This window comes from Hemicordylus capensis, chromosome 2, assembly GCF_027244095.1.
Source record: "Hemicordylus capensis ecotype Gifberg chromosome 2, rHemCap1.1.pri, whole genome shotgun sequence".
NCBI classification, from domain to species: domain Eukaryota; kingdom Metazoa; phylum Chordata; class Lepidosauria; order Squamata; family Cordylidae; genus Hemicordylus; species Hemicordylus capensis.
In genome coordinates, this window is record NC_069658.1 from 304577029 (window position 1) to 304589449 (window position 12421).

The 12421-nt window shown below is 39.6% G+C and overlaps 1 protein-coding gene across 30 annotated transcripts in view; it reads right to left on the minus strand.

Annotated features, from left to right (window-relative positions):
* Window positions 1-12421, minus strand: part of SLMAP (sarcolemma associated protein) — a 159841-nt gene that overhangs the window by 51452 nt on the left and 95968 nt on the right. For 18 of the 30 annotated variants that reach the window (XM_053292447.1, XM_053292437.1, XM_053292436.1 and 15 more), the window contains 5 exons: window positions 9447-9584; window positions 8320-8488; window positions 8175-8225; window positions 7580-7630; window positions 3707-3769 (listed from right to left, as the gene is read on the minus strand). In XM_053292447.1, the coding sequence (XP_053148422.1) occupies window positions 3707-3769; window positions 7580-7630; window positions 8175-8225; window positions 8320-8488; window positions 9447-9584 (472 nt within the window). The remainder of the gene's footprint in view (window positions 1-3706; window positions 3770-7579; window positions 7631-8174; window positions 8226-8319; window positions 8489-9446; window positions 9585-12421) is intronic. The other 12 variants (XM_053292444.1, XM_053292461.1, XM_053292450.1 and 9 more) reach the window with 3 other exon arrangements.

Sequence of the window (12421 nt, forward strand, 5' to 3'; positions counted from 1 at the left end):
CTTTCATATTACTTATCAACTTGGCTAAAACACCTCTCAATTGTGATAGTTCACATGTTCAAGGTGAGAGTCTACTGCTGTAGATGCCAAGTGATGAGACACTCCTGAATGCTCTAAATGCACGTATGAACAAGTCCCAAATATTCTAGCAAAATGCAATAGGCTGCTGCAGCTACACTTTGCTTGATCAAAGGATGGCTGGTTAGAGCAGCTATATCACCGCCTAGAGAGAAAGAAATATCAGACGGTATATAAATATGATTGATTGATAAATGAATGAATGAATAAATAAATAAATGGATGGAGAGACATAAACCAAAGTCTTCGGAAAGTTATAAATTTTAGCTAAAAGCATTCAGCATAAGAGGTGGCTGTTTAAGGAATCTTGATAAGCAGATAGACTAACCCAGATCTCTGCTTATGGAAGCAGACTTTGATTGAGGTTATATATCTCTGACAAGCTTTTCTATGGCAAAAAAAAAAGTCCTCAAAACAGATAAGCTATTCAACAAACAGGACTTCTGGAAGTAGAGCACATAAGTGAGAAAACTGTGAAGCCTTTCACCCTATCTATACAGCCATATATGAAGGGTTTGTACATGATAAAACCATTTACAACAATACATTCTGATACTATAAAATGTTGATATGGGCATATAATTTTCTGTGCTGAATGTATAATAATAATTCCATTAAATTAAAAACAAAAGTTTTCTGGACACTGGAAGCATGGCCTGCCTCATTTGTTTAATATCCATGATGGGTTTACTACCTAACTGACCACCTACCTCCTCTGCCTTCTAAATGAGAAAATTAATAGTAGAGAAAAACAAATGGGCAGGAAAAAAATCAGAAACTTAGAAAGACCAGGTCAGAACATTAGACATTTTATCGGGGAGCAGAATCTAGGTTAATGTATTTACCTGAATCCAAGACTAGGGTTTTTCCAATTTTTTTGGTATTAGAAATCAGGAGATCGTCTTAAATTCAGTCTTGTTCCTTTCAAGTAAATGCAGGTATAACCTGTATCTAACCTTTGCTTTTTAAGGGGATCATCTTAAATTCAGAGTCATTTTCAGTTTGGGTAAATATGGTATATTGTTCCATATAGAGTAAAGTTGTGCCATTGAGTCAGGGTTGACTCCTGGTGACCACAGAGCCATTTGGTTTTCTTTGGTAGAATATAGAGGGGGTTTACCACTGCCATCTCTCATGTAGTATGAGATGATGCCTTTCAGCACCTTCCTATATCACTGCTGCCCGATATAGAAGTTTCCCATATTCTGGGAAACACACCAGCGGGGATTGGAACCAACAGCTTCCTGCTCTCTAGGCAGGTTACTTCCCTACTGTGCCATTAGGTGGCTTGTTATCACGTGTTATGTTGCTGTGCAAGTTCAAGTGCTACACTAGACTTATAAATGACATACTATATTTAACAGTTTAGGTTTTATCTTTTCCCTTATTTTTCTTGTTCCCTGGGACTTTTACATTTTTGAAGTATGCATTTGAAGTATAATTGCTTCAAAAGCAAATATCTTCAAAAATGTAAAAGTGCCAGGGTACAAGTAAGGAAAAAGATAAAACCTAAACTGTTAAATATGGTATGTCATTTATAAGTCTAGTGTAGCACTTGAACTTGCACAGCAACATAACACATGTGAATCAATTCCTGAAAGGCAGACTTGAATGTTCACACTAAGACCATCTATTCTTGTTTAGGAAAAATCCAAGAATCTGTTGCATAATAAAACTTTCTTATACAGATCTTATTTCCAGATAAGAAAGTGATTTTGTGCTAAGTAGGCTTCCATTATCTGAAAACCTTTGATTAGCTTCTCATCTCATTTATTCCTCAGAAGACATAAACAGCATTATGATGTTTGTTACTGAAATTATCATAATAAACACCATCGTATACTTTTAAATGACATTTTGTCTAGAAGCGATAAGGGGATAATTAGTTAATAGAAAGAGGTAGGGAGATACAAAACAAGGAAAGCAGAATAAAAAGCAAGCATTGAAATCTGAGCAGAAATTCAAAAATGTTAAGAGTATATGCTGGAGACGCTATTTCCAATACTACTCCTGCACATTTTTGCTTCCTTCCTTGTTATCAGCAAGCATTTCATAGTCACAATAAGAAGGGGTTTAGTGGAATATCTAGTATTTTTAAGTAAGCTTATGCCCAAAACTGTGAAATGCAGAAAGACAAGAAGGATACAGACAGTGTACTTTTAACTACTGCTTTCCTAAAACATACTGAACACCTATTTTTAGATTTTTCCATCAACACTATCCAAAAATGTATTCAGATATTAACTCCTCTGTAAATTAAATGTAAACAGACAGAACATTTTCTTCAAGGCCACCTACCCTTGCTTCAGATCTACTGAAGACTGCAAAGCATAGGAACCACAAAATTGCATACTGTATTCACTTTTCACACTTCTGGTGTAACACTGGAAGGAAGAAGCCTGCACATCTCTCTTATGGTAACATGTGAGCTGTCCGGCTTCTGGATCTTGTACTAGATGTGTGTACAAACTGAGATTCATGAACAGGTTTGGCGGTCTGAGGCACTGCCAAGGGCATGGAGTGGCGAGTGGAACCTTTAAAAGGGAGTACAGCAGGCCCTTACCTCCTCTCCGCAGCCCCACACAGTTTCCTGCTGCAATGGCACTACTCTCCATCAGCCCATATGCAGGGCCATCACAATTATGGGCTCCACGCATGCGCAGATGCCATCTGTGTGGTCAGCATGGTGTTGGTCCATGCAAATAATGTCCGTGCATGTACCAGCACCGCACATGGGCTGTTGGGGAGAGCACAGTCACAGCAGGAAGGTGCATGGGGCAGCGGACAGCAGGTAAGGACCTGCGGTACTCCCTTTTAAAGGTAATGCCTTGGAGCACCAAACCAGTTCAGCACCAAACCTATGCACAAACCTTAGTTTGTGCACATCCGTATCTTGCACATCTCACTATATGGAGAGATGCATGCGTCCCCCCCCCTTCAGAATTTAATTTGGAAGTGCAAAAGGCAGATAAGCTTGACTGTTTAACAACGATATGCATTTAGATTTCCTACAAACACAACAACATGTTGGCACTCAGTAGTATAATGCCTTGTTTCCAAAGTAACCTATATAGGTTTAAGGCACCCAAATACAATGGCAAACCAAAAAGGATCTGATGCAACCCTGAAGGCAATTCATATCACCCTCTTTCTATGGCAAAATGTGGATTGCCTTGTGCATGGTAAGCTTTGACTCCAAACCAAAAGACCGTCCAGTTGCTTCACCATATGTCCAAATTGCTGGTCAGCCCTTGCTAAACTGAGTGAGAACATTTATTCAAGGCCTGTAAGTGCACTAGCAGATTAAATACTTCAACTAGATTTACAACTCAGCACATACCTGGTAACCCTCATCCCTACACACACAAAATAATGCAAGTCCCATCCTAGATCTCCCCATTCTACTAATGACTACTGGCTACCTTTCCATAATACCAGGACAAAGTTCATTGAAAAAACACATGAAGTATTCTCAATAAAGTGAACCATAACTTGCACCAAATTAAATCTGGTTAAATCTGTCCTGCTTCATGGTTTTGCTAAAATACCACTCTTCCCACTAGTACTGCATATATGATACGGGTTTTAATAGACTTTTTAGTGAATCTGATGAATACTCTGTACTCACTCTGGCACTCTATGAACTGATGAATAAATGTGCAGTCCCCTCCACTCTTTGAAAGAAAGTGCTCTAGTAAAGAAAGAAACACCTTTAAGTTCATATCTCCATCTTTTTAGAGCTCATGACAACTTAGAACACCTGACAGACACAGGGAAGTTCCTCAAAAAGAAAAGGGGTGGGAACACCCCACAAAATACTAATTTATTGTGAAATGTATTGAAGATGGGAACATACAAATCACGGGTAATAAACAAATCATACAACCAATCATATAATAAAATAATTCATCATTTGTAATTTGCATGAGTACATCTTCAAAACCTATAATTTTTCCAGCTGATATTAGTCAGGATTAGCCAACAAGTGACTTATACCAAATCCAGATCATGTCAACTTTCTATAGTAGTATGTACACTTGTTGAGATTAAACGTTTTAGATTGTTTGCCATTTATGAGCTAATTACTACTAGATATCACCAACTGGACTTTATTCACAAAATGTGCTCATTTGTAAGGTAGCCATGGCTCAAATAAATTACTGCTCTATTAATATACTTCTGAATACTTTCAGGGTGCCAGAGGAGGGTTGGAGCAAGACACACCTTGGCAAATTTCATGGAAAAGCTCTATGCAGGGAGGTTGGGAGTGCTTACCAGAATGGCAGCAGAGTGTGTTTTCTTTTATAGCTTATGCGTATTGCAGGTGGTGGCAGCAGCATCATAAGAGAAGATGCTGTTTTTGGTAGTCAGCTTCTTCTGGCCACCATTTTCTTCTCCAGAACACACCACGTTACACTTTCAATTATTTTTTTCCCAGGAACAAATTTGGCAGCCAGAAACACTGTTACCTGCTGAGGCATGGCATCAGCTGTAAAAGGGAGAACACACAGGCCACTGTTGCTGTCACCAGCCTGAGAAGCACCCCCATCTCTCTGTTCTTTTCACCACCTATGAAAAGGACAGTGAAAAGGGGGATGGAGTTCAGACTAGCACAACATTAAACAGCTGGAAAGGATTCCAACTGTCACCTAAGTCAAAGAATTTGCTTTTATTTTGCAGATTTATCATTATTGATGCACTGTTTTGGAAACTGCCACTTAAGAGTTTTGCGCTTTCAAGGCTGTTTCTCTGTTTAAAATTGCTCACCATTTACTGCTGCCCAACAGGATTAAATGTATTTATTTGTATTCTATGAAGCTGTTTAGTGGCATTTTAGCACCAGAATAATCCTGAAGTACATTTGGCTGAGAAAATGTGACTTGCCCGATGTCACCCAATGAGCTTCATTGCCGAGTGAGAATTTTAACCTGGTTTCCCATATTCATATTTTCCAAATCCAAAATTTACCATGCCATCACCCAGAGTTTAACAAAACTGGCATTACATCTAAGTTTGGAGAATCAAAAATGACTCCATTCAAATAGGTAGAGTATACAACCAGAATACAGGACTGGACCCAGGGCTCACAATGCACCACAGCAAAAGGAGATTCTACACCTTTATTCTGGTTCTAAGAGCTTCCTTTGCTACAGCAGCAGCCGCCATTATAAACTCTGCACCAAGCCTGAGGCAAAGCCCCTATGTGGCAAAAGAACACCATGCACAAAGCTTCTGAGGTGCAAGGCAGAATAGTGGAACAGGCTACAAAGAGAGTGGAGCCAACTATGGCCCCTAAGCCAGAATCCTAACAGTTGTGTGAACTGACACACAGTCAAACTGGCAAAAAGTGGAACAAGAAGCATGGATTTTTTTTTTGCAAGGAAACAGACATATGGGGAAATCTCCACCTCCTTTATCCAGTACACTACTGTAGCAGTACAAGTGTCTTGCCCCACAACAGCTACCAAGAACAGGTTTTGAACAACCTAGCTAATCTATATTTATGGAACATTGGTGATCTTATTTCTGATCTGGTGAAAGCCATGAAATTTAAAACTATGGAAGATGAAGAAAATATGAGAAAGCAGAGAATTGTTAGGAAAACAGAATGTGTCATGGGAAGCAAGTGAGTTATACAGCAGAAAGAGAACGTCTAACTAATGTGACAGACGAAATTAGGAACTACAGAAGGCAAGGGAGGGTGAAAATGCTGACTACTACAACTGGAAGAATGGGAGGAACAGAGGAATTAATGAGCCCCTATAAGTAGAAACAGCAACTTGCATAGAACTCAGTGAAGTTCAGGTTAATCTGAGAAATCAACCCAGATTTTGGTTTTGAACCATACTTTTCACCCAGCAAAACAAGTGAATATACCGTCTAAAAGTAGAGACAAGAAGTTGGTATAACTTTTTTAGAATTTGGTAGGCGAACTATAACATTCAGTTCTATCAGTATTAAAAACATTTTATCACATCAGTTTATAAAAAGGTTTACTATTAAGGTAGATACTTTCTGCAGTAATGTTATCTGTTCCTTATTGATAGATCTTTCAGTCCATATCCTACCTCTATGATTCTGGTTTCTGGGGAGTCACAAAACTGAGCAGCAACCCATAAGAGCAATAGTTAATTAGAGACACTGCTTGCCAATTCACAATAAAAGCCTGTACAAGATAGTGGATGTGATCCAAGTCAGCCAGTCTGGCTAGATTTGGATGCACACAGAACCAGAGTTTCAGTATTGAGAATGGGTCATATGATTGCACCATCCCTCCTCTTGCCCTTTGCATACAAATTCCTTCCAATTGTTCTACTCTCTCCAGATTTCAGCGTTATGTGTTTTTGCTGCTAATAGTGCTAAAGGTTCACTTCTAAGTTCACACTGAGAGAATTCCTAAGCTCACTTTTGAGAACCCAAGTTCCCTAAGTGAATTTAGACAAATCTCCCAAAATTATTTAACTATGGCTATCAACAGTCACACAATGAAACTGGGTAGAGGTAGAGGCAATCTGCATGCAAGAACCAGGGTGAGGTGCACAGAATCCTGCAGCTAAATTTGGATTCCAGTGTTATGTCATCACTGGGTCTTATTCTTGCTGCCACATAGCTGATGAGGCAAGCCTCTATTCATATTTCACTATATCTTGCCTTTGGGGTATGACAGGGCAGCAGAGCAAGCCTCTAAAAGGCTTATTTGGATCCCAGCTCATATTTGAAGTACAAGTAGCAAGCAACCAATCTTGACAGTGAAGGTTAATTAAATAATAATAAGCTGCAGCTAGAACACTGTCTAGAACTGAGTTACTGAAGGACTAAGCATAACAAGGAAGAAAGCGTGCTCAAGAATTTAGAAGCTCAAGCATTTAGTCCCAGGAGCAAAGCTCCACATTAGTAAATAGTCAGATTAGTGTGAACAGACAAGCAAAACAGGGTTTCTAAATTAACTTGGACATGGCATCTCCTCCCATTTTGGAAGGTATGTCATAAATAGTAATTCCCAATCGAAGGTTCCCTGCACAGGACACAGCAACTGAAATTTTCTTGATTTTGATATGTATTTTAAAATACTCCAGTCAGCTTTGATGAGAATTATTGATGATGAATTAATTCTGAAGAAGTGCTGGCATCCTGATCCAGAATGGATATAATCTGTTTTTATTAATGCTGCAATGGCTTCCCTGCCACTGGAAAAAAATCTCATGTTATACTGTACTGATATAGTTGTGGCATTACAAGGATTTTTCAGTTGATGTAGCAAGCTTCAGGATCAGACTGGTCAGAAAATACCCAGATGTGGCCTGCTAACATTTTGCAAAAGGCATATGACCCCCCACCCCCCAAAAAATTAGTTGAGATGGGGGAGGGGGGAGACCAAGAAGACAGCCTCTTCAATAATACCTATTCTTTCTTTATTTTAAAATAAATAAATACTAATATATTTAAGCATGAATATGCTAAACATAAAAAGAAAAACAGGAAGTCATTCAGGATACTATACCTTTTTCTGTGCTCCCATTAATTTTAGGAATGAAGTCATCAACTTGTATGCCTAGGATTAACAAATGGTATTAATTCTGAATAAACAAATACTGTATATACACATCTGCTGGCTTTCTGTATTGCTTTATAATCCCAGGTGTCTTATCAAACAATCTAGAGCAAAAGGGGAAAAAAGAAACGAGAGTCCCACTTATCAGTGAAAAAGTGAAACAGAAGCTGATTTCCTTTTCTTGCATAACAGATCTTGTCCCAAATTTATTAGGTGTGCCAAAGTCAAAATATCATCCAAAACAAATACTGTAAATGAAAATGGTTGTAACTGTAAATTACAAAAGAATTTCCCTTTAAACAGCACCACTGGAATTAATAAATTTCAGTGGCCAAGCTATGCTTGTGTGTTTGAAGCAGAAGCAGGCCCTCTGCTGGCATGATGTTATAAGCATATTTATGAGCCATATAGAAACTAAGCTGTAGGCACAATTTTAAAATATTCTTACAATCAGTGAAATATAAATTTAACTGCTCTGTTTTTAAAAGAAAGGAGTACATATTATAATCCATCATTAAGCAAAGAACTTTAACATCAGACCTACCTAAACTGTTGTGTTCTTTAAGAGCTTTCTCCTGAAGATGTTCTAACCGGACTGCAAACAGAATTCCAAAAAAAAAAAAAGAAAGATATTTCACAGTTTAAAAGAAAAACATATGATAAAAACATGTTTGGACTACTGGACTGACCTTGCAGAGCAGTTAGCCGTTCATTAGTGAAGTCATTATCTGCTTGCAAAGCTTCTATTTTTGCCTGAAGTTCTTGCTCTCTCTCTTCCATCTCTTCTATTTTATGCTGAAGTTCTTTTTTCTCAACCTGTCCCTTTTGCTGGATTTCTTCTTGTTTTCCTTCAGCTGCCTACTCAAAGCCAAAAGAAAAAACCCTGGAGTTGTGCTGAAAGTTTACAGATGCATTTTTTTGACTCTAGTTTGTGGGGCAGGGGACAACCAAGTTCCATGAAATCACGCTACCCCATTCACTTTTTCATTGCCATTAATCATTTTCCCTTCTGTCAGGGGCTTTTTAAAGAGACTTTCCCATTCCTCTTCCACTCTATACATTGTTCATGTTTTATTAAAATGTAGGTTTTATAGGAATATCAGGCACTGTTTGATTTTACCTTTATTAACTGGATTGTTGGGTCAACCTGATGATTTTTCAGTTAAGTTTTTACTCTCAGATAATGACTCACTTATTTCTTACACAGTAGCAAAATTTTGCTATATAGCTACCAGAGTGCGTAGTTCCCAGACTGATGCATAAGTACGTTTGGATTGCTCATAAGATGATGGTGTGGTACTGTTTATTGTTGATGTATGGGTTATGTATGGGGTTTTTTTTATGTTTTGGTCAATGACTAAATAAAGTAACTGTAACACAGGAGGCATTGCTTCCTAATTCTCCTCTTATTCTGTTTTTGCTTCAAGACTAGCACCATCTGAGTTAGGGTGCTAATTAGGAATTAGGAAGCAATGCTTCCTGTGTAGAGGGAAAGAGGGATGGAAAGATCTTTAAAAACAAACAAAAAACCAGACACCCTGTAGCAAGGAAAGTGAACAATTCTGTCAATAATTTAAGTGAAAACTTTCCCCTCGATGTTCATACCACCCCCAATTGTCAAAATGGCCCCCTAGTGTGTGAATTGAGTGGCCCACAATGCTCAAAGCCTTCCTCCCTGGAACTGTACAGATGCACTGTAGCTGAACTCGCCTTTTGCCCTGTGACTTAGCTCTGTTTTTAGAACTGCCTGTAAAATGCAGCCATCTATCCCTGTTTTTCAGCATTTGAACTATGAATTTAGAAAGACCATCAATACCTTTAGTTTGTCAGTGAGATCTTTGATTTCATTTACAGCTCCATTGTATTTGTTAGCCAATTCTCGTAATTCTTCCTGAGTCCGTTCATTCATTTCTTTTAAGTGAGTACATTCATCTTCGGTGTTGCTTAAACTTCGCTGAAAGAAGAAATTACAAGTTAAGCACAGCAACAGTTCAAGAGTCTCTTTTTAACATCTGCAACCAACAGGGTTCTACCTTTCACTTGCCACCCCAGCTATAGAGTGCATCCCGTCACTCTCTGGCAGGGATGATGAGTGGAAGGAGCCCCGGCTGCTCCCTGCTGCTTGGAACCAGGGAGGGCGCAGAGCCGTCCCCATGGACATGCTGACCTTTGGAAGGAACAGTGCAACTACAGGGAAGATCCCTGCCCGCTTCTCCAGCTCCAAGCTGAGGTGGATGGTGAGGATTGGCCATTTGGTACTGGACAGGCAAAACACCCGAAGTACCTCAGCCATCCAACACCAAAGGAAACATTTGCCTCTCCCTCCAAGGCAAAGGTGTCCCTTGTGCCTCTCCTATCAGTGCAAAAGCAATCTTCTGCTCTCCTGTGAAAGGGCGGGAGGGTGGGCAGGGATAGTCCGTGCAGCTCCAGTGACCTTCACGCACACAACTGCAGGGGCCATTCTCACTCAGCCCTCTGCAGGTCCAGCCTTTGGAGCTGGAAATAGTTCCTGACCTTATATGGAGACACAGAACAAGGTCAAGATTATATCTGCAATCCTATGCATACTAGGAGTAAGCCCCATGTAAACACACATAGGATTACACTGAAGGGCAAGAGCAGGATCCTAGTGACCACACATCTTAGCCTGGCTACCACACCAGTCAAAATTCACCACTAACTACAAAATGTATGAAGAAAATTACAACCATTTCCCCACAGAAAGGTTATTAATTATTATTATTATTATTAGGAATATTTATATACTACTTTTCAAAAAAAGGTTCTCAAAGAGGTTTACTTAGAAAAGCAGGGGGAGAGATAGCTCCTTTTCTCAGAAGGGCCACAATTTAAAAAGAAACACAAGGTAGCTACCAGCAGTAGTCACCAGAAAATGCTGTGCTGGGGTTGGATGGGGCAGTTGCTGTTCCTCTGCTAAATGTCTGTCATCACTTTAAAAGGTTCCTCTTTGTTCAGGTAGCAGGGGTAACCTGCTAATCATCAGTCAAAATATTCTTCCTAAAGATAGCATCCAAATATGCCGTTCCCAATTCATCAAGAATGTGTTATCCATTCCTCACAAAAGAACTTGTCACAGTAAAACTACTCTCCCCTGTGTGGTAATGCTGAAGACAAAAACAGACTGGGCAACTACTGAATATATAAGACACACTGGATTAAAATTTTAAATAAGATGACAAGCAGCTAAGTTACCTAACACAAGCTCTAGACAGAAAACAAGTTTATTGATCTGCTGAGACACAATTAATAGATGAACATATGAAGGAGAGCTGGTCTTGTGGTAACAAGCATTAATTGTCCCCTTTGTTAAGCAGAATCTGCCCTGGTTTGCATTTGAATGGGAGACTACATGTGAGCTATTCCCCTTAGGGGATGGGGCTGCTCTGGGAAGGGCATCTGCATGCTTGCATGCAGAAGGTTTCAAGTTCCCTCCCTGGCATCTCCAGACAGGGCTGACAGAGACTCCCAACTGTAACCGTGGAGAAGCCACTGCTGTGTAGACAATACTGAGTCTGTGTAGACAATACTGAGCTTGATGGACCAATAGTCTGATTCAGTATATGGCAGCTTCCTATGTTCCTATGAAGCTGCCTTATACCGAGTCAGACAATGGTTCATCTAGCTCAGTATTACATTATCTGGCAGTAGTGGTGCAGGGTATCATACAACTGCACAGTTTTTCCTAGTCCTATCAGGAGATGCCAGCCATTGAACCTGGCTGCATACATTTTTATTTATTTATTTATTGTTAAATTTATATACTGCCTTTCATTAAAACAATCCCAAGGTGGTTTACACAGAAGCCTTGGGATTGTTTTAATGAAAGGCGGTATATAAATTAAATTAAATTAAATTAAATTAAATTAAATTAAATTAAATTAAATTAATATGTATGTATGTATGTATGTATGCAGAAGGTTCCAGGTTAAATGACTGGCATCTCCAGATAAGGCTAGGAAAGACTGTTGTCTGAGACCCTGCACCACTACTGCCAAATAACGTAATACTGAGCTAGATGAACCATATCATGTGATCTAATGAGCTATGGCCCTATCACTGAAACATCCCCAGTGCTTTAATGTCACACACTCTGATGGTCTAGTTTGTGACTGATGCAGAGATCTCCTTAGCTGTAGGTCCAATTCCAGGATTCCATTGGCTTGCCATTCAGCTGTGCAACAGCCAACAATCTGGCAGCCTGGGAGTCATCAAATGGGATCAACTGGCTGTCAGATTAGGGGCAGGCAGTAGCTCCACCTTTCCAGAGCAGTGCTTCCGCTAAAAGAGAAATGCAATGCTGAAATTATGGCTCTGTACCTTTGTTTTTGAAGTTTCATTATTTTTAAGAGTACATAAGAACAGCCCTGCTGGATCAGGTCCTAGCCCAGCATCCTGCTTCCCACAGTGGCCCACCAGATGCCTCTGAGAAGCCCAGAGGCAACAGCTGAGGGCATGCCATCTCTCTTGCTGTTGCTCCACTGCAACTGGTATGTATTATAGCGACTACAAGTATGGTATATGGCCAAGTTTCGATCAGGGAAATGCAAATTTAGATCCTTGCTCAGGTATGAGTATCACTGGATAAGCCTTGAGAAACTCACTTCTCAGACCAACCTACCCCAGCAGGATTGTTCTAAGGCTGAAATGTCATTCTGAGGTCCTTGGAGAAGGTGTTTTATACAAATCACAAGACTGCAAGGTACTCTGTACTTGAAAAATTAGAACTTTTGGATAGCAGAAGGCTGAGATAATGAGACCTTGACTATAACC